The sequence below is a fragment of the Bubalus bubalis genome, chromosome 15 (assembly GCF_019923935.1).
Source record: "Bubalus bubalis isolate 160015118507 breed Murrah chromosome 15, NDDB_SH_1, whole genome shotgun sequence".
Lineage (NCBI taxonomy): Eukaryota > Metazoa > Chordata > Mammalia > Artiodactyla > Bovidae > Bubalus > Bubalus bubalis.
In genome coordinates this window covers 20,225,173-20,250,836 of record NC_059171.1, presented here as the reverse complement: position 1 = coordinate 20,250,836, position 25,664 = coordinate 20,225,173, and the positions used below count along the sequence as shown (strand labels likewise).

General features: G+C 37.2%; 1 protein-coding gene across 5 annotated transcripts in view; it reads left to right on the top strand.

Moving 5' to 3' along the window:
* Window positions 1-25,664, top strand: part of UBR5 (ubiquitin protein ligase E3 component n-recognin 5) — a 138,018-nt gene that overhangs the window by 55,900 nt on the left and 56,454 nt on the right. For 3 of the 5 annotated variants that reach the window (XM_025265102.3, XM_025265098.3, XM_025265099.3), the window contains exons 6-16: window positions 687-876; window positions 1,425-1,584; window positions 2,178-2,327; window positions 4,071-4,282; window positions 14,572-14,688; window positions 14,773-14,883; window positions 15,498-15,652; window positions 17,156-17,273; window positions 21,325-21,509; window positions 23,704-23,813; window positions 24,951-25,063. In XM_025265102.3, coding sequence (XP_025120887.3) covers window positions 687-876; window positions 1,425-1,584; window positions 2,178-2,327; window positions 4,071-4,282; window positions 14,572-14,688; window positions 14,773-14,883; window positions 15,498-15,652; window positions 17,156-17,273; window positions 21,325-21,509; window positions 23,704-23,813; window positions 24,951-25,063 — 1,621 coding nt within the window. The remainder of the gene's footprint in view (window positions 1-686; window positions 877-1,424; window positions 1,585-2,177; window positions 2,328-4,070; window positions 4,283-14,571; window positions 14,689-14,772; window positions 14,884-15,497; window positions 15,653-17,155; window positions 17,274-21,324; window positions 21,510-23,703; window positions 23,814-24,950; window positions 25,064-25,664) is intronic. The other 2 variants (XM_025265100.3, XM_025265101.3) reach the window with 1 other exon arrangement.

Below are 25,664 nucleotides of genomic sequence, written 5' to 3'. Positions count from 1 at the left end.
ACGTTCTTGGCCCATTTTTTAAGTCAGGTTATTTGATTTTTGTTGTTGTTGTTGAGTGTAAGAGCTCTTTATATATTCTGGATATTAACCTCTTATTAGATACATGATTTACAGATATTTTCTTCCATTTTGTACGTTGCTTCCTCACTCTTGATTATGTCCTTTGAGGCATAAAATCCACTGGGATTTTTGCTAGGGATTGTGATGAATCTGTAGATTACTTTAAGCAGTCTGGACATCTTAACAATTTTAAATCTTCCAAGCCATGGATACAGGTGTCTTTCCATTTATTTGTGTCTTTAAAATTTAAGCTTTGAATTTTACTTTTTGCATTACAGACTGTTGGTAGTTATGTCCGATAGGTCGTTCATGCAAAGAGGAAATGTATTATAACTCATTTTAGAGTCGTGTCTAGAAATGCTAGGTATGTGGTTCTTTAAAAAAAAATGCAGATGCGTGGTATTCATCTTTTAAAAGTGAGGTTATATTTAAGCATTAAAAAAATCAGAACTGTTATTTTAAAGCTCAGTTCTATTATCTTGTTCTGTCAGAATGCCACTGTAACATACCATGTCAATTAGAAAAAGAGCTTTTAGCATGTCCTAAGAGAATGAAAATGAGACCTGGAGGAATCTTGCTGAATGATTATTTAAAATGCTAAATCTATAAATTCTCCAATAATTTAGAAGTCGCTGGAGTTCTGGAGTGGGTGGAAGTGGAGGAGGATCCTCTGGTAGGTCATCAGCTGGAGCGCGAGATTCTCGCCGACAGACTCGAGTAATTCGAACGGGACGGGATCGAGGATCTGGGCTTCTGGGCAGCCAGCCCCAGCCAGTTATCCCAGCATCTGTGATTCCAGAGGAGCTGATTTCACAGGTATGGATCCTGTGGAACACTTAACATAAGAGCAGGACAGGGTGAGGTTTAACTAAATATAGTGGGCTATAGCCATGATTTATGGTGACCTGTCCCTTTTCCGGGGCATCTTCCCATCCCAGGGATCAAACCCAGGTCTCTGCATTGCAGGTTCATTCTTTACCAGCTGAGCCACAAGAAAAGAAAGAAAGTGAAGTTGCTCAGTCGTGTCTGACTCTTTGCGACTAACCCTACCAGGCTTCTCTGTCCCTGGGATTTTCCAGGCAAGGGTACTGGAGTAGGTTGCCATTCCCTTCTCCAGGGGATCTTCCCAACCCAGGAATCAAACCTGGGTCTCCTGACATTGCAGGCAGACGCTTTACCCTCTGAGCCACCAGGGAAGCCTAGCTGGGTCACAAGGGAAGCCCAAATATAGTGGGCTGTAGCTATGATTTATATCATGAGTTGTGAAATACTGCTTTTCTGTTTTGATCCTAGAAAACTCATTTTGATTTTTAAAAAAGTTACAAAAAAGAAAATTAACATAGCACTCCTTATTTTTATTTCAGGCCCAAGTTGTTTTACAAGGCAAATCCAGAAGTGTCATTATTCGAGAACTTCAGCGCACAAATCTTGATGTAAACCTTGCTGTAAATAATTTACTTAGCCGGGATGATGAAGATGGAGATGATGGTGATGATACAGCTAGTGAATCTTATTTGCCTGGAGGTTGGTGGATCACCATCATGGTTCTCTTATCTAGGGAGAGGTGTTTTTTTTTTTGACAGGAATGAAATGAAATGAAATGCAAGTGGGTTTTCTGACTGTTCTTTCCAAGGTGGTAGATATTTCTCCCTATAGTGTTTGATTGTAAAATCTTTTTTAAGGGAAAATAGGGACGTGTTTCTGCTCAGTGGACTTGTGTTTCATCCTAATAAAGGCATGGTTGTATGTGCATAGCTTTATTGCTGACTGACAGATGCCTCTGGAATGTTGTTCTGATGCTGTTATTATTACTGAATATGCAATAATGCATTTAGATTTTGACAGTATCATCTCTGTGATGTCACAAGAATCTTAAATAATGATCCTTTTTTCTTGTGATTATTTAGGATGTAGCCCAAGCAATAATCATGCAATTGATGTTCCTTAAACTCGGTGTTAATGATGTTAACTTTATTTCTTAGGTAGTTACTGCTTCTCTTCTCAGGTTATGTCAGTAGTCAGCTCCTGATTTTAATGTTTTAACTTTAAGGGATTTTTCGGTGGTCTACAGATTTTTTCTCTGTACCTGTTTCATTTATATTTGTTTCACTTTATAGAGGATCTTATGTCTCTTCTTGATGCTGACATTCATTCTGCCCACCCAAGTGTCATTATCGATGCAGACGCCATGTTTTCTGAAGACATTAGCTATTTTGGTTACCCTTCTTTTCGTCGGTCGTCACTTTCCAGGCTAGGCTCATCTCGAGGTAATTGTGCATTTATTTCTTGGTGATTATTAGCTGCCTGAAGAGCTAGTGGTAGAATTCTTTGTATTTGAACTTTTAATATTACACTAGACGAAATCATTATTTATTAGTGTTCTTGGAAGCTTTGGCATTAAAATAATTATTTTTGATTTTTGAAGAGCCACAGTAGAACTTTAGAGATGATTTTATCTATTAATGCATTATAGAACACATATAAAGGATTATGTTTTATCTAACTATATTTTTAAATTTAGGAATATGGATTCTGAACTAAAAGCAGAATTCTACTTAACAGTGACATGCAGCATTCAGAAAATAAGTCTCTCTAGTTTATTTGATTAAAATAGGGTGATTATTTTCTTCATTTTAAATCCAAAAAAAACTTTTGGAATGAGATTGATCCATAATAAATACATATAAATACTTACCTTATTAAAATAGTATTTTCAGAAGTTAAAATCTTGAAAAGCTTTAGTTCATAGTAGAATTTAGAAAGATTTTGAAATCGTACAAACAGAAGCCTTTCTCTGTATACGTTGACATATATTTAACTGGCATTTTAACTTTTTAAAGTCAGTATATTTACTTTTCAGAAAGTAAAACTCCTTGATTCAAATAACAGGAAGGAATCAGCTGTATTATTTACTTATCATTAGTAAACTGGAAAAGATGCCATTTTATATTAAGACTGTACTACAAATGCCTACTACTTGGAAGCAGTTTTAAAACAACAGTCTTACAATGATCTTTTAGTATACTGAAACTGTTCTGTAATAGCTTACAAATTCTTTAAAAATAAGTGAATATTTTACTGCCTTAAATGCATCAAGAATTACATTTCAAATATTCAGTATCTAACAAATAGCTCCTTCTAAATTTCTTCCTTTTGCTTTTCCTTAGGTCATTCTATGTGGGCATCTCTTTCAGTCTGAACCATATGAAATTGGTGGTACTTGACCATGTTTGACCTGCATGGATGGCAGTTTTATATGGTTCAACTTGTTTTTAATCCTTAATATCCAAGTCTTGGAAAGTTTAATTGCCTAGTTAAAACAGTAATGTGTGAGCAACCTGAAAATTTGTTTTAAAAAGTTTGTAAGCCAGTTTCAGTGGTAGTGTTTTTATAAAATAGTCTTTCTATAAAGATTCTTAAAATAGAAAAAAAATTCTGATTTCTCAAAATTTTTTAAATAAGACTTTTTATCTTATCACAAAAGATAAGATAAATCACAAAAATCTAGTCTGTAAAATTACTCTAAACAAAGATTATCAAAAATTTTACAGTTAATGGATTTTTATTTTGCCCTTTTAAAGTTTTTTCCCCCCTCTATGTGTAGAATCTCTAACAAATACTTTTTTTTTGTTTATGTATCTGTCTAACATGTCAAAATTTTAATTTATGAATAGTTTCTAATAGATAAATTTAAAAAGTTATGGTAAGCATTTTTAATGAAAACTAGAAGTTTAAAACTCCATGTAAAATGTCCAGAATCCAGTTTGAGGCAATTCTGCTCTAAAAGCATATATTTGGAATTCAGAAAAATGCTTAAAGAACTAGTTTACAATTTTCATACATTCACTTGAAAGAGTTAAATGTCTTGAATGTTGCATGTCAGGCTTATTAGATATATAGTTACATTAAATTCTTGTGGGTGGATAAATTGCTGTTAGTTGCATCCTGAAGGGTCTTTACTAGAGAGTGGCTTACTTTTATCCCACTGGTGTGACCCAATTGCATACCAGTTCTCCTTCTTCCCTTAGAGAGAGACTCTGAGCTGTTGCGTGAACGTGAATCCGTTTTACGTTTACGTGAGCGAAGGTGGCTTGATGGAGCCTCATTTGATAATGAAAGGGGCTCTACCAGCAAGGAAGGAGAGCCAAACTTGGATAAGAAGAATACGCCTGTTCAAAGTCCCGTGTCTCTTGGAGAAGATTTGCAGTGGTGGCCTGATAAGGTATTTGAAAAAAATCCCCATCTCTTCCATTTTAAATGGATTCCTGGCACACATGTTACCACCCCCCACACCCCCCAAAAAAGGTTTCTGTTTTATTTCAGGTTTTTGTACTGTCATTTAAAATGCAGACATAAAGTGATGTTTTTGTTTCTTTTAAAATATAAATAATCTTGATTTGACACTGCAGGAATCATTTTAACGAGATGTGTTCAGTGGTGCTTTCTTTTTTCTACTTAATGAAGTAAATCAGAGGCATCGGGATGGCAGTTTCAGATAAGACATAAGCATTCTGTTTCAGGATTTCTTTTCTAGTGATACTCGCACCAGTAACTGATGGTATATTTCTTGATAGAAATTTGTTTTGTGCTGTCGAATGGACCCAGTGTCTGCAGAGCAGGTTTCATTGATACAGACATGCACGTGAGGGCAAGATTAGAAATCTGTGTTTCTTTGATTAGTTAGCTTTCCTGATTGATGTCAGCGAATTCTGACACGCTCTTTGCTCTAAAAACTGTGGGAGACAAAGCAGGCTGGACAGGAAGAAACTGAGGGAGTGATGCTCTGCATCCTGAGGAGTGGTATGTGGCGGGCTTCTAGATAGCAGCCAGGACTTAAGTGGTGTGAACCTTTAAAACTCCATCACCGCTGCAAGGACACATCCTGTTGATGGTGTGTAGTCTTCACTGTCTTAAGAGGCAGGTGGTTCATTTTTGCAGGTTCCTATAGGAGGCCATATGCTGTCCATGTGTTTCTTGGAGTGCCTGTTTATTTCCAGATCCAGTTGGATGAAAGATTCTTTTAAGTAGAAGTAAAAGAAGATAAAGAACTTGGTTATCTGTAGCAGATAAGGACATTCTGACATGCATTTCTTTTCTTTCTTTGAAGTTGACTTTGGAATATTAAAGGGAAAATATTATTTAACTTTCTGAATTTGTTTATTTTTTTATAGTTATTGTGAATCTTGATGTGGTTAATTTTCCTCTGTATTCAGCTCGTGTGGAAAGCTTGAATGCAAGAAGGAACATGAATTTTAATCAGTCTCTTTGTGAGCAAAAGGTTATTCTGTTTTCTTTGGCAGCTGACAAAGTTTCCCTGAATTGCATTCTCTTACTTATTTCCATAAAACCAGAAATGTTCCAGCTTCTACTTTTACTTCATATGGTAGAAGGTGACTTAAACCATTGGGCTTTTTCTTTTCTTTTTTTTATACATTGTTCTTTGTTTCCTGTTTCTCGAGAGCCTTGATTGTATTAGGGCTGCATCTACTTCATATTGACAGGAAGTAATGGAGGACTCCTGAATCTTGTTTTAATAGTGCCAGCACATCTATATTAGTCTAGTCTTCTTCAGCATGTATTTGAAAGTGTTTTGAGCAGTTGGAGTTTAGCAGGACTTTTTCCTGGCCAGTGTACACTTTGTTAAGAGTTAGCCAGTCTTAGTTGGCCTTTACTGATAGGCATGGTTTTAAGTACAGCTTGTTTTCAGAGGCAGTTACTAAGTTCATCATAAAATTTTGACACTGTATAGGCCTTACTTAGTGTATATTTCCATGGTTTGTTTAGACGTTGAATGAAGGAGAAATAGCAGTATGTGCAACAGAGTATGCCCTACCTATATATTTTTTTTCCCAATAAAGAAAAACCTAATTTAAACTATTTTTTTCTGAATAAGAACTACTTTTTATTAGCTTGTGACTGAAATTTAGACATCAAAAATTTCAGTTTAAGAAAGAAAATAGCATAAGCCTAACTAAACTGATAAGTATTATCCTGGTTTTCAGCAAACCATTAAGATGATTTGTAAGGCTGAATGCTATAGTCAGAAAGAGAATGCAGAGTTGTTAAGGGGAAAAAAACCTTGCTTTTGGAACAGTGTGCAAAATTATCGTATAGGAACATAGGATAAATTCCACATGAAGAATAGGCACTATGGAGGTCCATATTTGTCCTCCGTAGTTGGAGATGGTGATCCCTGAGGAGTAGAAAAGGTTTTTGCGGGGTGCTTGATAGGAGATGGAGAGTGCAGGGAGATATAGGATGTCGGCACACACTATTTGCAAATCGTCTCTTCTTTTTTGCTTTTTTTTTTTGGTGCTAGGAGGGAAAAGGAGTTGTCCTAGCTTAATTTCAGAAATGACCTAATTCGGTATTTATAAATTGTAAGTTTGGTTAGTGTCCATGGTATTTTTCCTTCTTTTGTTAGGGTACCTGAGAAATTCCTTTGTTAAATTAATTGGAATAATCTTGACTTTCCCATCACCTATTTAGAGGAACAGCTGCTTCTTCAAAGTTTCACCATTTTCTAGGCTAATAAAGCTGCTTCAATGGTGAAATGTGGAGTAGGAAATTGGTATAGCCACTATGGAAAACAGATTCCTTAAGAACTTAAAAATAGAACCACTGTAGGATCTAACAGTTTCACTTTTGGGTATTATCTGAAGAAAATGAAAACACTTAACTGGAAATACATGTACCCTCATGTTCATCGCAGCATTGTTTACGGTAGTCAAGATAGGAAGCCACGTACGTGTCCCTCAGTGGGTTGATACACACACACACACACACACACACACACAAGAGTATTATTCAGCCATAAAAAAAGAATGAAATCTTGTCATTTTTGACAAAATGGATAGACTTTGAGGGCATTATGCTAAATGAAGTTAGAGAAAGACGAATACCATATGATGGCACTTAAATGTGGGATCTTAAAAAAAAAAAGGAATCCTATATAACAGAGAACAGATTGATAGTTGCCAGAGATGGGAAGTAGGGAAAATGGGTAAAGGGATTAAAAGATAGAAAAAAATAAATCAATGAATTTTTTCCCCCTTATTAAATTTTCAGCATCTTTAAAAAAAAAATAACCATAATTGATAATTACAGAGATGTTAAAAGATCTGTGAAGGCAGAAGTGAGGGTCATCCAATGAGTAACTGAGTAGTCTTGATTAAGTACATAGGCTTTTTGTTCAGGTGTTAGGGTGAGAATTTTGTAGGAATGCGTAACATTGTTCTGCCTAAATACTGTAATAGAATTAGGTACAAGAGGCTTTGGGGAATCACAGGAGGCCAGAGTGATTACTAAGACTTCCATTAACATGGATCCGTTTTCATGTCTTGGTCATTTTTGAAATTTACTTTTCTCTGATTAGAAATTTAGTTCTCTGTTGCTGAATGCCTGCATTTAAGTTGTAACTATATATCTATATGTAGTTATATATATATATATGTATGTATGTGTATGTATACACACACCAACCTACTCACAATAAGAATCTTAAAGTGACTTATAAGGGAATAAAAAATAGTTATTCATACATATATATATGTATGTGTGTATACACACACACACACACACACAACCCCAACCTACTTACAATAAGAATCTTAAAGTGACTTACAAGGGAATAAAAAAATGCATCTCCAATAGTAACAAAGACTGTTAGAAATAAGACTGCAAAGATAAGAGCTAAGTGATAAAATGCTGAAGGTGAAAGGGTGGAGAAAAATTGCAGGGTAATTCATGCTAAGTCAGTCTGCTGAAGTTGAACATAAGAACTTCCCCATTGTGCTCTGTAACAAAACAAACCTTCAGTTTAAGAGATGCACACATCCTTTATTTTAAGTAAGCTCCCAGAGAAGAAGTGCTTCCTAGATAGCTCAGATGATAAAGTGCCTGCCTGCAATGCGGGAGACCTGGATTCGATCCCTGGGTTGGGAAGATCCCCTGGAGAAGGAAATGGCAACCCACTCCAGTACTCTTGCCTGGAAAATCCCACAGATGGAGGAGCCTCGTAGGCTACAGTCCACGGGGTCGCAAAGAGTCGGATACAACTGAGTGACTTCACTTTCTTTTTTCTTTCCCAGAGAAGAACTTGATGAAGGTTGTATGGTGAGTGATGAGGAAACAACTGATTTAGGTAGTCAGTATTGTTAACTTACAGTCATATCCCTTACTGTTCTGGGTGTGTTTTCATAGAGTCTAGGGGAAATAATAAAATTTAATTCCCACCAGCCTTTTGAATTGTAGAGTTGTACATTATTCTCAATTTTCTTTGAATGGTGTTGAGAGGAAACAGTCCCATGATATTTGGCTCCTTAAGTTATTTGGAGCAGCTTCACTGTTGGGAACAGTTGATCAAACTTGTTGGTCATGATGCTTTGCCTTCAAGGTTCTAAAAGTGAAAGCTGGGTGGGGAATTTAATTGTCATGTAGAAGCTACCAGGAAATGTTTGTTAAAAGTTAGGTAGTTCAGTTCAGTCACTCAGTCGTGTCCGACTCTTTACAACCCCATGAATCGCAGCACTCCAGGCCTTCCCGTCCATCACCAACTCCCGGAGTTCACCCAAACTCATGTGCATCGAGTCAGTGATGTCATCCAGCCATTTCATCCTCTGTCGTCCCCTTCTCCTCCTGCCCCCAATCCCTCCCAGCATCAGGGTCTTTTCCAGTGAGTCAGCTCTTCGCATGAGGTGGCCAGAGTATTGGAGTTTCAGCCTCAGCACCAGTCCTTCCAATGAACACCCAGGACTGATCTCCTTTAGGATGGACTGGTGGATCTCCTTGCAGGAAGAAGGAAGTCAAGAAACACCTGGAGTAACAGGCAAATTTGGCCTTGGAGTACGGAATGAAGCAGGGCAAAGGCTAATAGAGTTTTGCCAACACAATTCACTGGTCATAGCCAACACCCTCTTCCAACAACACAAGAGAAGACTCTACACATGGACATCACCAGATGGTCAACACCGAAATCAGACTGATTGTATTCTTTGCAGCCAAAGATGGAGAAGCTCTATACAGTCAGCAAAAACAAGACCGGGAGCTGACTGTGGCTTAGATCATGAACTCCTTATTGCCAAATTCAGACTGAAATTGAAGAAAGTAGGGAAAGCCACTAGACCATTCAGGTATGACCTAAATCAGATCCCTTATGATTATACAGTGGAAGTGAGAAATAGATTTAAGGAACTAGATCTGATAGACAGAATGCCTGATGAACTATGGATGGAGGTTCTTGACATTGTACAGGAAACAGGGATCAAGACCATCCCCGTGGAAAAGAAATGCAAAAAAGCAAAATGGCTGTCTGGGGAGGCCTTACAAATAGCTGTGAAAAGAAGAGAAGCGAAAAGCAAAGGAGAGAAGGAAAGCTATAAGTATCTGAATGCAGAGTTCCAAAGAATAGCAAGAAGAGATAAGAAAGCCTTCCTCAGCGATCAGTGCAAAGAAATAGAGGAAAACAACAGAATGGGAAAGACTAGAGATCTCTTCAAGAAAATTAGAGATACCAAGGGAACATCTCATGCCAAGATGAGCTCGATAAAGGACAGAAATGGTATGGACCTAACAGAAGCAGAAGATATTAAGAAGAGGTGGCAAGAATACACAGAAGAACTGTACAAAAAAGATCTTCACGATCCAGATAATCACGATGGTATGATCACTCATCTAGAGCCAGACATCCTGGAATGTGAAGTCAAGTGGGCCTTGGAAAGCATCACTACGAACAAAGCTAGTGGAGGTGATGGAATTCCAGTTGAGCTATTTCAAATCTTGAAAGATGATGCTGTGAAAGTGCTGCACTCAATATGCCAGCAAATTTGGAAAACTCAGCAGTGGCCACAGGACTGGCAAAGGTCACTTTTCATTCCAATCCCAAAGAAAGGCCATGCCAAAGAATGCTCAAACTACCGCACAGTTGCACTCATCTCACATGCTAGTAAAGTAATGCTCAAAATTCTCCAAAAGTTTGATAAGTGTATCACAAATGTAATTTAATAATGAAGTAAGAGCAAAGGGAGAAGTGATCATAAAACAGAAAAGAAGCCAGGCATAAGGAGAAAATGGAAACATAGGCAGATGAGGGGAATGAAGTGTGAATAAGGACAGTTGATCAGATTGGGCCGTGTGGCCTGTAGTTGTATAATGTCTGTTTCAGCCATAGTGCACAGTACAGTCTGCTGTTAGAGCTGCTACTTAAGTTGGAAAACTAGTGTTTGTTGAGAACAGGAAAGTTTAAAAAAAAAAAAAAATCAAGTTTTGTGGGGAGAAAATTTGGAGTAATAAGACCAATTTTTAAAAAACAGAAGTCAAAATTAGTAGGAATTCAAGTTGCTATGCTTAATGACTTAAACTTTGGCCACTAGGTAATTTTCATTATATTTTTAGCACTTTTCATCCCCTTTGGGGAGAGATTGCTCATTTGGGTGATGACTTGTTTATTGTTTAGAGAATTGCAAATTTGTTGATTAGATTAAGCTTCTAAATAATTTGATTTTGTTTACAAATAAAAAAGCTAGAAACTACCGATCTTTAAGGAAATATGTATATCCACCTTTTCCAGGTTGAAACAGGCCCTAGCTTGCACAGCAGTAGCCATTAGTATCTCATTAAAACAATAAAAACGTTGTTTTCTATGATATTCTGAAGTGTGCGAGCTAAAATACTGTGCCACTGTGTGTATTTGATTGCTTTGTATTTCTCTACAAACTCATCTCAATCAGGCGAGAAACAATAGGTGATTTTTCCATCTTCCTTTGGTTGGTGGTTTGTGCTGTCCATCCACATTTGTCCATAATGGATGTTCAGGGTCTTCGGGGGATGTTCAGGGTCTTCGGGATTCACTTACTTCAGGACTCCTGAGCTGGGGAGCCCTGGCCCATCATTGAGGGGTGCAGGCCAGTCAGTTCTGAGAGAGCCTCACACACCATACTCTTGCTATACCACGACTTGTTCAGGGTTGTACTGCTCTGCCAGGGCTTTTACTCAGAAAGTTCGAGTTGAGATGCGTTTTTTCAGTTATCAGTGTGCTCCTAGCCTGTGGGAACATAGAGGTAGATTTGTTACGGACCAGCCCACACGACTGAAGCGACTTAGCAGCAGCAGCAGCCCGTAGGGAACTCAGTATGGAAGACAAACATTGGCATACTATGAAATGTGTTCACAGTACCACCAATCCTAGGTTGAAGCTGGGAATCTGGTATTTAGGGGTTTAGAGTGGGGAATGACTAATACCACCTGGTATTAGATTAAGATTTGAGAGATTTGGCAAAATCTTCACAGAGGAGAAGACTTTTAAGCAGCATTTTTAAGGTTAAGTGAGCGTTAACCAAGATGCAAAAGCATTCCAAGCATATCAGTATGGGCCTAGAGTCACGAAAGGACAGGGTGTGTTTGTGGAACAATGAGAAATTTGGAATTACTGCTGTGTGGTGGGAAGAGGAGAAGAGCAAGATGGAGCAAGACCAGAGGGCCCTAGATGAAGAGTTAGGATGTTGTTCTGCCAACAAAGTTCTTAGAGAAATGACATGATGAGATTGGTGGGGTTTTGTTTTGTGTGTTTTTAAGTAGACAAGCACTACTGGTATCGGAGAAAGATAGGAATAGGAACAATTCTATGCCTATTCTTAACAGTTAAGAGACTGGTAGAATTGTTTATAGAGAGGGGAATTGCAAGGATCTCAACCAAAGCAGAGGATGAGATGGTTGGATGGCCATCACCAACTCAATGGACATGAGTTTGAGTAAACTCTGGGAGTTGGTGATGGACAGGGAGGCCCCACATGCTGCAGTCCACGGGGTCACAAAGAGTTAGACACGACTGAGCAACTGAACTGAACAACCAAAGCAGTGACAGTGAGGACTTAGGAAGGGAAGAATCTGAGGGGAAGTTGAGACAAGGATAGCATTGGTTTGCTAATCACCATATGGTTGAGAAGAGAGAAGTTGAAGAGAGGGCTCAGGCTCCTTTGTGGTTTTCCTATTACAGGGTGGGTGGGTGGGTGGAGGTCCTTCATGGAGATAGGGACTGCAAGGGGCATGCAGCTTTGGAAGTGGTGATGAATTCATTTTGGAGATGTTATGTTGCTTTTACAACATCCAGGTAGTTTAGTCTGCAGATTAGTCTGGAGATAGGAGAATGACACGTTGAACAGCATGGTGCCCAGTCACATATAAACCTGAAGGTGGAGCATAATTTGAATAAAGGGACAAGGACAGAATCTGGGTAAGGGAGTACAAGGTGGTACAAAGGAAATGGAGAAAACAATCATGAAGATAAAAGGAAGACCAGAAGAGAGTCGTGACAGTAGTGACCTGTGAACAAGAGAGAAGGGAGGTTCTAGAGCTTGTGATGCACAGAGTCACATGGTTCAGAGTTGAAAGAGAAGATGAACTGTTTGAGTAAATGCATGTGTTGGGAGAATGTGTGATTTTCTCAGTTTTATCTCAAACTCACATCCATTGAGTCGGTGATGCCATCCAACCATCTTATCCTCTGTAGTCCCCTTCTCCTCTTGCCTTCAGTCTTTCCTAGATCAGAATCAGGGTCTTTTCTAAAGAGTCAGCTCTTCTTGGCTTCCTCTTTTTATAGTTTTGTCTCTTTCCCCACTACCCCTACCCCACCCCCACCTGCCCTATGCAAATTAGGGCTAGCCAGGAAGGGGTGTGTTTGTTTCACCTGAGGTTCTCACTCAGGTCCTCGGATTTTTCCTTTATTCCTTTTTCTTGGGCTTTTCCCTTTCTTTGTCTGTCTTTTAGCTCTTGCCATTTTGGACTCCTTTTTCCTATTCTAACTCCCTGACACATGGAGCATTGATGTGGCTGTTGCAAGACCAAGTGTCACTGTCAGTGAAAGCCAGTGAGGTGAAACGTATGCCAAGTAGTAGTTCACTTTACTGTGAGTAAGACTGAGGGGAAGACTAGTTTGGATGGTTGTTGGGGTAATAAGAGTGAGTTGCATCCACTTGTGTCTATGAGTTATCCTTAAGCAGTGGAGAGGGACACTTCTTTCTCTGAGATTGTGGGGAGGGGAGAATGGTGTTTTTTCATTAAGTACATTGGGAGATAGGGAGTCAATTGGTCCGATTCCATCATCTTTTTAACCAAGGGGTTGAGAAGGAATTATGAGGTTAGAAGTGTTAAAATTTGATGCTCATCCTGGAGAAAGTAGACAGTGGTTTTCAGATACCTATGGTGAAGGAAAGACTATAATTGCTAAGTTGGAAAATTTCAAATTTGGTCTCTTCTGCATCCCTCCATAGGTGTAACAGATATGACTTGAAAGTAGAGCTGACTGGCACTGGTAGAATAAAAGATTAAAAATTAGTAATCTTTTTGTATGGCTCTGAAGTGTAACCTGTTCTCAGTCTTGGCAGGCTGTAGCTGAGTCCCATAACCCATCTGAGATTGGAATTTGATAGAAACTTTAAAGATACTATTAGTTACATGTACTCCTGAGCCAGAATTTCAAATTGAACAGAGAAGTTTTGCAGTAGCAAAAATACAACGTAAAATCTGTTATTGGCAAGTTTTGCTGTGAGATTTCAGGGTAGTTTTATGACTGATCTCTCTGGCCTTAATGTTAAAAAATATATCACTTTATCCTTGATATTTATTTACACTTATTGTTTAAACTTTTGAAAATTTAATTGCATTCCAACTTATTACTTGTACATTCTTTAAGTGAGCTTTTACCTTTAAAAGCAACGTAGACACTTGTTTCAGCAGCTTGGAATGGCCTCCAGGGACGGAGTCTTCTGTTTTGATACTCGACTTTCCTAGCTTCAGTGCCTTAGTCTGTTTTTTCTTCATTTATTCAACATGTTTATCAAGTGTCTACTGTGTTCACTGTTCTAAGAATGGGGGATACAGTGGTGAACAAGACAAAGCTTATATCTGAGTGAAATAGACTATGCATGCATGCTCAGTCGTGTCTGACTCTTTGCGACCCCATGGGTTGTAACCTGCCAGGCTCCTCTGTCCATGGAATTTTCCAGGCGAGAATACTGGGATGGGTTGCCATTTCCTTCTCCAGAGGATCTTTCTGACCCAGGGATCAAACCCACGTCTCCAGCATTCCAGGTGGATTCTTTACCACTGAGCCACCAAGGAAGCCTGAAATAGACTATAAATGAGTAAATATAATCTATCAAGTTGTGAAATGCTATGAACCAAAAGGACAGCAGAGTAAGGAGATGGAATATTAGAGTACTGATTTTGGAGATAGTGTGGTCAGGGAAGATCTCACTTGAGCAAACTTGATTGAGGAGAAAGTGAGTCACCTGAAAAACAGGGCAAGAGACCAGTAAAGACCAATAAGGTGGGATCCTGGCAAGAGCAGGGAGAAGGCCAGTGTGACTGGAAAAGGGTGAGTTCAGGGAGGGGACCTTGCTAAAGTGGTTTATGTGTTCACATAATCCAGATTAGATGTAGTAATTAATGTGATGTATACGAATCATCAGGTTTGGCAGTTGTTATATTTATACTACTATATTATTTTCACTATAGGATGGAACAAAATTCATCTGTATTGGGGCTCTGTATTCTGAGCTTTTGGCTGTCAGCAGTAAAGGAGAACTTTATCAGTGGAAGTGGAGTGAATCTGAGCCTTACAGAAATGCACAGGTATTTCATTATATTAAATCTTTCATTAAGTAGCTCTCCAAATCAATATACAAAATGACAATCACTTTTCTTATGCTTTCGAAGAATCCTTCCTTACATCACCCACGAGCAACATTTTTGGGGCTAACCAATGAAAAGATAGTTCTCCTGTCTGCAAATAGCATAAGAGCAACTGTAGCTACAGAAAATAACAAGGTAAGACATCCTGTGATAAACATTTAAATTCTTGATTTTCTTCCTCTCCCTGCCCCTTTTCCATCTTTTCATTTCTATCTTTCTATCTAACTTAAACCTACAAATACCAAGTGTCTTAGGCCTTAGTACTGTAATCCAGTGTATAATCTTTTCTGTTTTATCTCTATTTTATAATAGTTTTTATAATAGTTTTTATTTTATAACAGTTTCAGAGAGATCTTTCTACTTTAAGGGAAGAAAAAATATTCAAGCTAAGTGCTGACAAAAGAGTAGATACTGAAGAGCTATAATAGATACAGGAAGTATAGCTATTATACTATCCTCAGATTATCAGTTTGACTTTAGAGTCACTAAATTCTTTTAAAAATTGTTGGAGCAGATGTTTATTTTTAATTAATGCCTTAGAACCATCTATTTCAGTACTATTTTGATTGATTTGTGTGAAGGAAGTAATTTAGTTTCTAGTCTCATTAAGAACCTTTTCCTAATTACTTGTTTTTCTATCCTGTAGAATTCTGGTCCACAGTGTAGATATTCCTTGCCCTTGTTTTGACCACAGTCCCTTGGAAAAGATTACGTGTTTTTACTTAAGCTTGTGATATTTTATTCTTCAGGTTGCTACCTGGGTGGATGAAACTTTAAGTTCTGTGGCTTCTAAATTAGAGCACACTGCCCAGACTTACTCAGAACTTCAGGGTGAACGGATTGTTTCTTTACATTGCTGTGCCCTTTACACCTGTGCACAGCTGGAGAACAATTTATACTGGTGGTGAGTATCACAGAGGGGTATTTCTTACCATTGGAGGCTTTTATGTACATTATGGTGGTTGTTGTTCAGTCATGTCTGACTCTTTGCAGCCCTATGGACTGAAGTGCCCCAGGCTTCCCTGTCCTTCATTATCTCCCAGAGTTGGTTCAAACTCATGTCCATTGAGTTGGTGATGTTTATGTACATAGATAGGTGCTTTAAGTAGTCAAAGCAATAGAGAAGGTCAGTTGAAAGATAATGCTTTAGACTCACAGATATAGAAAACAACTTGTGGTTATCAAAGGGGTAAGGGGGCAGGGGAGAGATAAAGTAGGAGTCTGGGATTAGCAGATTCAAACTACTATAAATAGGTAAACAACAAGCTCTTACTGAATAGCACAGGGAACTATATTCAGTATCCTATAATAAACCATAATGGTAAAGCAAAAATAGAATATGAAAAGAATAGATACATACTGTATACATATTATACATACACTCTTTTTCCTATTCTGTATGTATGTGTAGCTGAACCACTTTGCTGTGCACCAGAAACTGATGCAACGTTGTAAATCAACTATTAAAAGAGGCTTATACAGAGGGAAATTTTCACTGTGGAGCAAAGTAACATTAAAAATAAACCTTAAGATTAAAAAAAGGTTACAAAAATAATATATACTTAGTGACTATAATTATGAAATTTTTAAAAAGTATAAGTAGAAATAAAAATCACTTATAATCCTACAACCTGAATATAACTACTGTTAACATTTTTGGTATGTTTTATTAATCTTTTTTTGTATGTATAAATGTGTATTTTGCTTTTGCTTAATTAAAAACAGTATTTTTTATACTTTTTACATTTAACAGTAACATAAAATAGAAATTCATTGAAGTATTTCATTGCCTGAATATTCTGTGCCTCACTTTATTCCTTTAGTTTTCAAAAGGGACTTTAAATATGTTTTCTGTTGTGTTTTAAGAAATCAGCAACTTTGCATTGGTAAAAATAACATAGGGAGATCTTCTAATTAAAACAGAATTAAATTAGTTAAACTAAACAGAAGAAAATGTCAAATGATGAATTTCCTGTAAATTTTAATCCTTAATGATTAAATAAGGGTTAATAATAAAAGTTGGTCCAATTATATACTGTCAGACCTGTGATCAAGTTATTATTAATAAATTGCACACGTTAATATTATACTGAGGCAAAAATGTTAGAGAAGGAATAGTGGCTCAGATGGTAAAGCGTCTGCCTACAACGCGGGAGACCTGGGTTCAATCCCTGGGTAGGGAAGATCCCCTGGAGAATGAAATGGCAACCCACTCCAGTACTCTTGCCTGGAAAATCCCATGGACAGAGGAGCGTGGTAGGCTACAGTCCATGGGGTCGCAAAGAGTCGGACACGACTGAGTGACTTCACTTTCAATAACAATAGTTAAATACAATGTGTGAAATTTTAGATTTGTTTAATGGCTTCTTTGCTGCTTATTTGTCCAATTTTTGCTTTTCACTTTCAGGGGTGTAGTGCCTTTTAGTCAAAGGAAAAAAATGTTAGAGAAAGCTAGAGCAAAAAACAAAAAGCCCAAATCTAGTGCTGGTATTTCTTCAATGCCGAACATCACTGTTGGTACCCAGGTAAGTGATTAGAATTAAGTCTATCTTAAGGGACATTGTTGCTCTTCAAAATCAATTTCTTTCCCTGTAGTTAATTCCCCCTTAGACAGTTTTATAAATGAATGTCATTTGAAGGACTAAGTCCCAGTAGTATGTATGTGCCACATCACTTTTTATTCAATAACTGAGTCACGTATAGATTCTGCCCTGATGTCAGTTGGTTTTCCTGTGTAGCCGGGATCCTAGATTTGCTTGATTTTAGGAATCATTCTGTACTTAACTGTATAGCCAGGAACTGCTTACCTGAAACATTCCTTCAGTTGGTTGGTGGTAGGACCCAGGCTTCATTGTGTTTAACAAACACCAGATGATTCTTAACAACCAAGCAGTTTGAAAGATTTTGCTTTCTGGTCATACTGTCAGCATGAGACAGGAGGCTTCTTCAAATCCCTGTGCTTCTACTAGTTTCTGTATTTTGATTCTGAGATGGTTTTGAAGCAGGAATCCGAGTTCTTGTTCGCGAAGCCAAAGAATGAAATCCATGAACACACAGATGCTCACAGTAGCAAGTGAATAAGATTTATTAGAGAAGAGGAAAGTACAAAGCTCTCAGCATAGACACTGAGAGGGAGGGAGTAAAGAGTCCCCCCAAAACACGGGGATTACAGCAGCTTTATAACTTTACCAGTATTAATCTGTACATTTTTGGTTGGTTCCTGTCCTTAAAATCCGTTATTTTTAATCAATCAATTTAAAGGTCCAGACGCTTAACTTAACATCTTTATGGCTTCTCTTGATCTTTGGATTAAATCACCACCCTTCTTCATGCCCACTGGCCATTTTATAATGGACCAAATGTATGGGTTTAAGATTAGTGATCACCAGTTGTTTTTCCCTCAACATATGAAACAGAAGTTAATTACTGCTGTTCCCTGGATCTGCGTGTTGATAATTTATCAGTCCAAGGACATAAATTGCTAAATCTCTTCAGTTGTGTCTGACTCTTTGTGACCCTATGGTAGCCCACCAGACTCCTCTGTACATGGGATTCTCCAGGCAAGAATACTGGAATGGGTTGCTGTTCCCTCTTCCAGGAAATCTTCCCGACCCAGGGATCCATCGCGCCTCCCTTATGTCTCCTGCATTGCAGACAGGTTCTTTAGCACTAACACTACCTGGGAACCCAGACCAAGGATACATTCCAGGAATTGGGGACAAAGGGTATAGCTTTAGGCTAATGGAGGGAGATGTTTATTGAAAACAAGGTCTCAGAGTCCTACACTGCCTAACAATTTCTACCTCAGCTTTAGGCTCATATATATCTGATGGAAGGTGATTTTTCTAGTATCCCAGTGGTTCCCAAAGTGTGATCCAAGGACTCCTGCTGCCTTCTCAGCCCTTTCAGGGGATCTGTAGAGTCCTTCTTTTTTCCAGTTACCTATCTTTGTTAAGGCTGAGTTGTCTTTATATACTTTAGCTAAAGTAACATATCGTGGCAAATTGAATGCAAAAAGCATACCTGGGACTCCAACTGTCTTACATTAAATTAGACATTGAGATCTACAAAAATGTAAACAATGCCACTTTTCTTGGCTAGTTTTTTTAAAAATGTTTTTTTTTTTTAATAAATTATGCATATTAACATGGGGTTTATTAATTTTAAGTATATACTTAAAGTTTATCAGTTTTAATTACTAACATGTTAAATACCAACTCTAACCCATATAAACAAAATATTTTGGGGTCCTTGGTAATATTTAATGGGGTGAGATAGTCTTGATACTGAAAAAGTTTAAGAACTGTTATACTTCTGATTCATTAGATTCTTATAGGAATTTATCTTCAGGATAAAAGTTGATGTTTATAAAATTATAGCAAGTGCTGCAGTGATTGTTTAAGGACTTTAAATCTCTTTTGTTGCATGACATGGCACTAATTCCCTCATCTAACTTTTTTTTCAATTCAGCTTTTTCACTATAAGATGGTATCATTTACATTACCTATTTCTTACAAAGTAATTACTAGTTAAGTTGTTTTGTCTAAAACTCAGTTTAATAATGTATTTGTTATATTTGTTTGGGCTTCCTATTCGTGGTTGTCTTGTTCCGGCTCCTTTGTAACCTTCCAGCTAGGAAGTTTTTAGTGATGACCCATTATTTTGTTTATTTGTTGTTTAGTCTTAATTATTTATGTCAGTTGCTTCAGACAGATCTCTCACTTCTAGTAGCTACCCTTTACTTATTCAGTTCACATACTGATCTCTTAGGTTTCCAAAATTCCGTATTTATTCATCTCCCGTATTAGCCAGATATCCTAGCAGATGCCTTATTAGCATGAAGGATGGCATTACTATAGACAGGGAGGAAAGAAAAAATCCTTCAAATGTGCACCGAAGGAAAGCTTTAAGCAAAATAGCTTGGCACTAAGTTGCTGGAAAAGAGCATATTCCAGTACTTTAGTGCAGAACTAAGGTTCTGTTTTAAAGTGTAGGAAGCAGGAGGATTAAGGCAGCCATGGCCACAGAATGGGGAAAGCATTCATATGTTTGCATCAGAAAGAATTGTTGATCGACTTCTCTAGTGGCTGAAATGGTAAAGCATCAGCCTGCAATGCGGGAGATCTGGGTTCAATCCCTGGGTTGGGAAGATCCCCTGGAGAAGGACATGGCTGTCCACTCCAGTACTCTTGCCTGGAAAATCCCACAGGCAGAGGAGCCTGATAGGCTACTGTGCAAAGGGTCGCAAAGAGTCGGACATGACGGAGCGGCTTCACTTCTGAGTTTGCAGCAGCATCTGCATTCACAGATTTTAACTGTTGCGAGTAGTATATTTAGCAAATATTCCTTGCATGTCTGTTACGTACTGGATATATACCTCCTTGTCTTTAAGGTGCATTTATTTTTATTCTAAGATATTAATAACTTATTCTCTAATATAGTTTGCCATATTTCTTTTATAATTATAGCCTTCTTACTGATCCTCTTTCAGGATTTAAGCTTTCACTGGCGTTTTTTTGAAAATTTATGGATGAAACCTCTCTTTTAAGTCAAGCTAAGCATACCCTTTCAAGAAGTTGTCTCTTAACTACTCATTCTATGCCACAGAACTGTATTTAACGACAGAACTTTTACTCTTTGTCAGTATTTCCAGTTCCTGTACTCCTGTGTGTTGCCTTCTTCTGTATGACTTTTGTTTAATTATAACTCCCACTCCCAAAATCTTTATATATGCCACTGTCAAGTATAAGGTAATCATTAGTTATTGAATGACTGAACAGAATGTCAGTAAGTTTTGGGCTACTTGAGAAATCAAAAGAGATTTCCAGAAATAATGTTCATATCACAGTAGTAGCTTTTGTTGGTGCATTTGGCAGGGCCACATTACAAGTTATTGGTTTTAGAGTATGACCTGGGGGTGCTCCCTGGCAATAAGAATTTATAGGTTTTTCACTCTTGAACTCAGTTAACTTCTAACACTAATGTCTACATATTTTTTTTTTTTAATGTAAGAGAAAACTTACATTAGTTAAAATTCTAGCTTATAGAAAACAGTCTTCTGAGGGAAACAAATACCTGTAGAGATGAAGTTTATGGAGCCTATATATAGCATCATGAATTAAGGGAGAAAATAATTGCAAATTATAAGAAACAACAAAAAAAATTGTTTTGTTTACATTTTACTTATAATAACCTTTGTAGTTTCTTCTGTGCCATTTCTTTTCTATGTCCTTGTAGCAGAATGGTCAGGGTATTTGCTGCATGAAATATCAGTTCAGTTCAGTCACTGAGTCGTGTCTGATTCTTTGTGACCCCATGGACTGCAGCACGCCAGGCTTCCCTGTCCATGACCACTCCCAGAGCTTGCTCAAACTCATGTCCATCGAGTCGGTGATGCCATCCAGCCATTTCATCCTTTCCTCCTGCCTTCACTCTTTCTCAGTATCAGCGTATTTTAGTTTGTTTTTAGCAAGTGTGCTAAAATTATTCCTGCTGTTTGATTTTGGGAACACATAACTCTTCTAGTTTGTTTAAAAATTATGTCATTCTGATGGTGATTTTTCTTTTGTTTGCTAGGTATGCTTAAGAAATAATCCTCTCTATCATGCTGGAGCAGTTGCATTTTCAATTAGTGCTGGGATTCCTAAAGTTGGTGTCTTAATGGAGTCGGTTTGGAATATGAATGATAGCTGTAGATTTCAACTTAGATCTCCTGAGAGCTTGAAAAGCATGGACAAAGCTAGCAAAACTACTGAAGCTAAGTAAGTACTATGTCTTAACTAATCTTGATTTTTCTAGTTTGCTCTGTATATGAAGGAGGATAATCAAGGGAGACTTAGGAGAGCTGTACGGTGACTTATAAAAGTGTTAACATGTGGGGTCTTTTTAAGATCCCCATGAGTTTTGACAGGAACTGGTAAAATTTACTATTTGCAGTTACGTTAATATTTGTATATTACAGTTATTCTTAATGTTTAGTGGCCAGAAGGGCCAATATAGAGTTCTCTCTTAATGTCTTTGTTTGATCATTAGAGTATATCCTTTGAAGGTGGTATATAGCAGTGACAATGTGTTCAGCCTTACTGTCTTAGGCAGACTTTTTCCTACTCTCTTCTTGTGTAATCATCTTAATCACCTAACATCTTGCCTGCATCTTGATCACTGGAAGGGTTTTAGAGGTTAATGTACTGGGGAGGGAAAAAAGGATTTTTGTGAATTTTGGGGTGGGGGATAATGTGAACAGAAATAGCACTGAATTATATAAAACCTACATTCTGGAGCTAGCTTACTATTTGGGAGCCATGTACAGATCTTAACACCTGTACTTTTAGAAGCATCTACTCATCTTTAAAAATACTGTATATTATAATTTGGCTGTTTGGTACTTGAGCTTTAATAAAGTTTCAAAATAGCTTTTTTCTTAATTTTATAAAATACATGAACATTATAGAAATACGGAAAAGTAACATAATATCACATTGCAGAAATAACATTTTAAATATTTTGATGTACTCTTTTTCTAAATGTATACAAGCAGTTGAAAAGAAATGATTTGGACTGTACTACACAAAAACCCTGTACTACATGGTTTTACATTTCTGTAACTTTTTAGTTCAAATGAATATAATGATTGTACAAGGATTACTGCTAAGTTTAAAAATATTCATTTGTAATTCATGCCTAATTAAGATATTTTGCTTTGTTTTGTGCTTTAGACTCTGTCTTGTTTTTAAAAATAGATTTATAGATTTTTCCCTCTGCTTATATTGATTTTTTAAGTCTTAAAAGTAGCATTTATGAAACTTTGTAAAGGGTATTTGAAATCTTTTTGATATGCATAAAATGAGATTAAAATAGGTTGTCGTATTTATATTTTGTGATTTATTAAGATTTTCAAAATCTTCCTTGAAATTTGCCATCTATATTAATATATTTACAAAGAGCTAAGGTGAAATTAAATGTTGAGACGATAATCATTTTCATGTCAATAGCCTCTTCTAGTCATGGAAATGTGTTGACTTTAAGCGTGCTGGTGATGAGTCAGTGCTGGCTGGCTTCCACCGTCACAAGATGTGCAGAGCAGCCATGAGTATCCATGTATGCTTGTACGGCACACGTTGCTAAGATGCTTGTGAACATAACACTGTTTTTCCCTGGACTATTTTTTTTAAACTCAGGTGAAATTCCTGACAGGAAAAATAGCAGATGAGAGAATTAAGATGATGGCCCTGATTATAATACATACTAGAATGACCTGTATATGACAAATTTCTGAGTAATACATGACTTCTCTGTGTAAAAATTGACTTCTGCCATTTAATGAATAAAAATGTTTTATTTTTTATCATCTGTAGTTGCTGTAGTTATCTTCTCAAGTATAGCATTAATGAAATAACTGAAGGAAGAGGGATAGTTTATTAATACTATAGTTTTCCATTTCAGTTACAGCAGGTGGTTATTCTTAAACTGTCTGGTGTTTAACAAACTTTTATAAACCACTGCAAGTAGGGTTTTTCTTTTGAAATCTAGGAAATGATCTGGAGGACTTTTTATTTATTTGCCTTTATCATCTTTTCAGTTAAACTGCTGTATGCTAGTCAGGGTTCAGTAAAGTGTGAAACTTGTTTGCGCAAGAGGCTTATGATAAAGCTATGTAGACAAATTGAGTGTAGCTTCTGTTGTTATTCCTAGATAAGGCTTATCTGAATCATTGTTCCAAGTTGTTGATAGCTTCACACAGTGTATTTCTTTCCTGCTTTAAAACATTATTTAAAATTTGAGATGTGCACTGTGTATCTTTTTTAGTACCTTGCATTCTAAAGAATAATACAGTTTGTAGGAGTTTTTACTATTTCATTCCCTTTTGAGAGTAAACTTGAGTCTTATTATATAAGGCATTTGTAAGTTCCTGTTTTATTTTCCTAATTATAAAGAGAATGTTGTTTCTAACTGCAGGCCTGAAAGTAAGCAGGAACCAGTGAAAACAGAAATGGGTCCCCCACCATCTCCAGCATCTACATGCAGTGATGCATCTTCCATTGCCAGCAGTGCATCAATGCCATATAGTAAGTTTTATGTGTAGTATACATTGGTCAGAATAGGGTGCCAGGCACATAGCTGTGTAGCTGTGTTCAGTTTGTGTTTCTGATTGGAAACAGCTCAGACTATTTTTAGTATAAATCTTTTAGTTTAAATTGTGCTCCTGCTAGTTTGATTATTTAAAATATGCATATTTATTTGTTTATTTACTGATTTACAAGGCTTATGGGGCTTGCAGGATCTTAGTTCACTGACCAGGAATCAAACCTGTGCCCTCTGCAGTGGAAACTCAGAGTCCTAACCACTGGATCACTAGGGAAGTCCAGTGGTCTTATTTAAATGTAAAAACAATAGTTATAGTGTCGAATATTCTTATTTTTGAGAGTTATAATTTTCCACAGTATATAAAATGCACTGCAGTAATAGAAGGAAGTAACGGCCACTCTCTAGAATATCTGCCTATCTTTGTTGAAACTGTTATTGTAAATTGGTTATGGCCTGGTCACAACTTTTTTTGCTCAGAATTTGTAGAATTTGCAAACTGAGGTTTGCTACTACACCTTGGATATAAAGAAGTTGTTTTTTTTTTTTTTTTTTAAAGCTTTCCAAAATGTATTTTTTAGTTGTGGTTGCTTCATACTTGAAATTGAAAGTTAATAGTCATTTTAATAGTCTTGTGTTAATTTTAAGGAAGCCCAGCATATCTTCCTTTTTTAAACCTTAGTCCCATAGCCCTAATTTTGAGGGTCCAAAACAAGTGTTAAGTTTTTAAATTTTTTGCAGTTGTTTACTATGTGTTCGGAGAAGTCAATGGCACCCCACTCCAGTACTCTTGCCTGGAGAATCCCAGGGATGGAGGAGCCTGGTGGGCTGCCGTCTGTGGGGTCACACAGAGTCGGACAGGACTGAAGCGACTTAGCAGCAGCAGCAACTATGTGTTAATATCGTTAAGCATTAATGAAATTTTTTTTTTAACCATGAGTTCACCTAAGTGAAAGTTAGTCACGAAGCCTCAATTCAGAAGGCAGTAGTTTGTGAAATATGTTCAGATACCTCAAATATGTATCCCTTTACAAATGATCTTTTTTCATATATTTAGATAAAATCTATAAAGTCTCTTTCACATTTTCTTTTTGGTACTTACCATTTTGTTGTTGTCTAAGAACGACGACGGTCCACCCCCGCCCCCAAAGAGGAGGAAAAGGTGAACGAAGAGCAGTGGTCTCTTCGGGAAGTCGTTTTTGTGGAAGATGTTAAGAATGTTCCTGTGGGCAAGGTTTGTTCAGAATATCTAAGAATTAATTACTAAGTGAACTTTAGTGGTATCGATTATCAAGGAATTTATGGTTGGTGAGTGCTCATCAGCCCTTTCCTCCAGGCTGCCTTGTCTGTCACCTCTGATCTCTTTGGCCATATCCTCCCACCTGATGCACCTGTCTTTGTCCCGGACAGAGGAACTGATGATGCTGCTGCCTGTCCTTGAGCGTTAATGGTGATAGGCTGCTTTTTAAAAAATGTTATTTTGAAATAATTTTAGATTTACAGAAAAATTGAAGATAGATAACATTTTTTGGTACAGTCTGTTCTTTGGGACTGCTAATACAGCGTTTTCATGGAGTTGATCTTTCATAACATTTATAAACCTTACTACTATCTAAGCTTCCCCTTTCTCTTCTGTTCTTCCTAGAGTGAGGGTCTCGCTCTCTGAGAAACCAAATGGATAGAGTTCATCAGCTGGAATGTTATTAACTTCACCTTTGTCTTCACACATTCTTAATACAAAATGGGATGATAGCTATAGAGTATCTGCAATGTAAATCTTTTCCTGATGGCGTTTTACTTTCTTTAATGTGATGGTCTTTCCTTTATACTTAAAG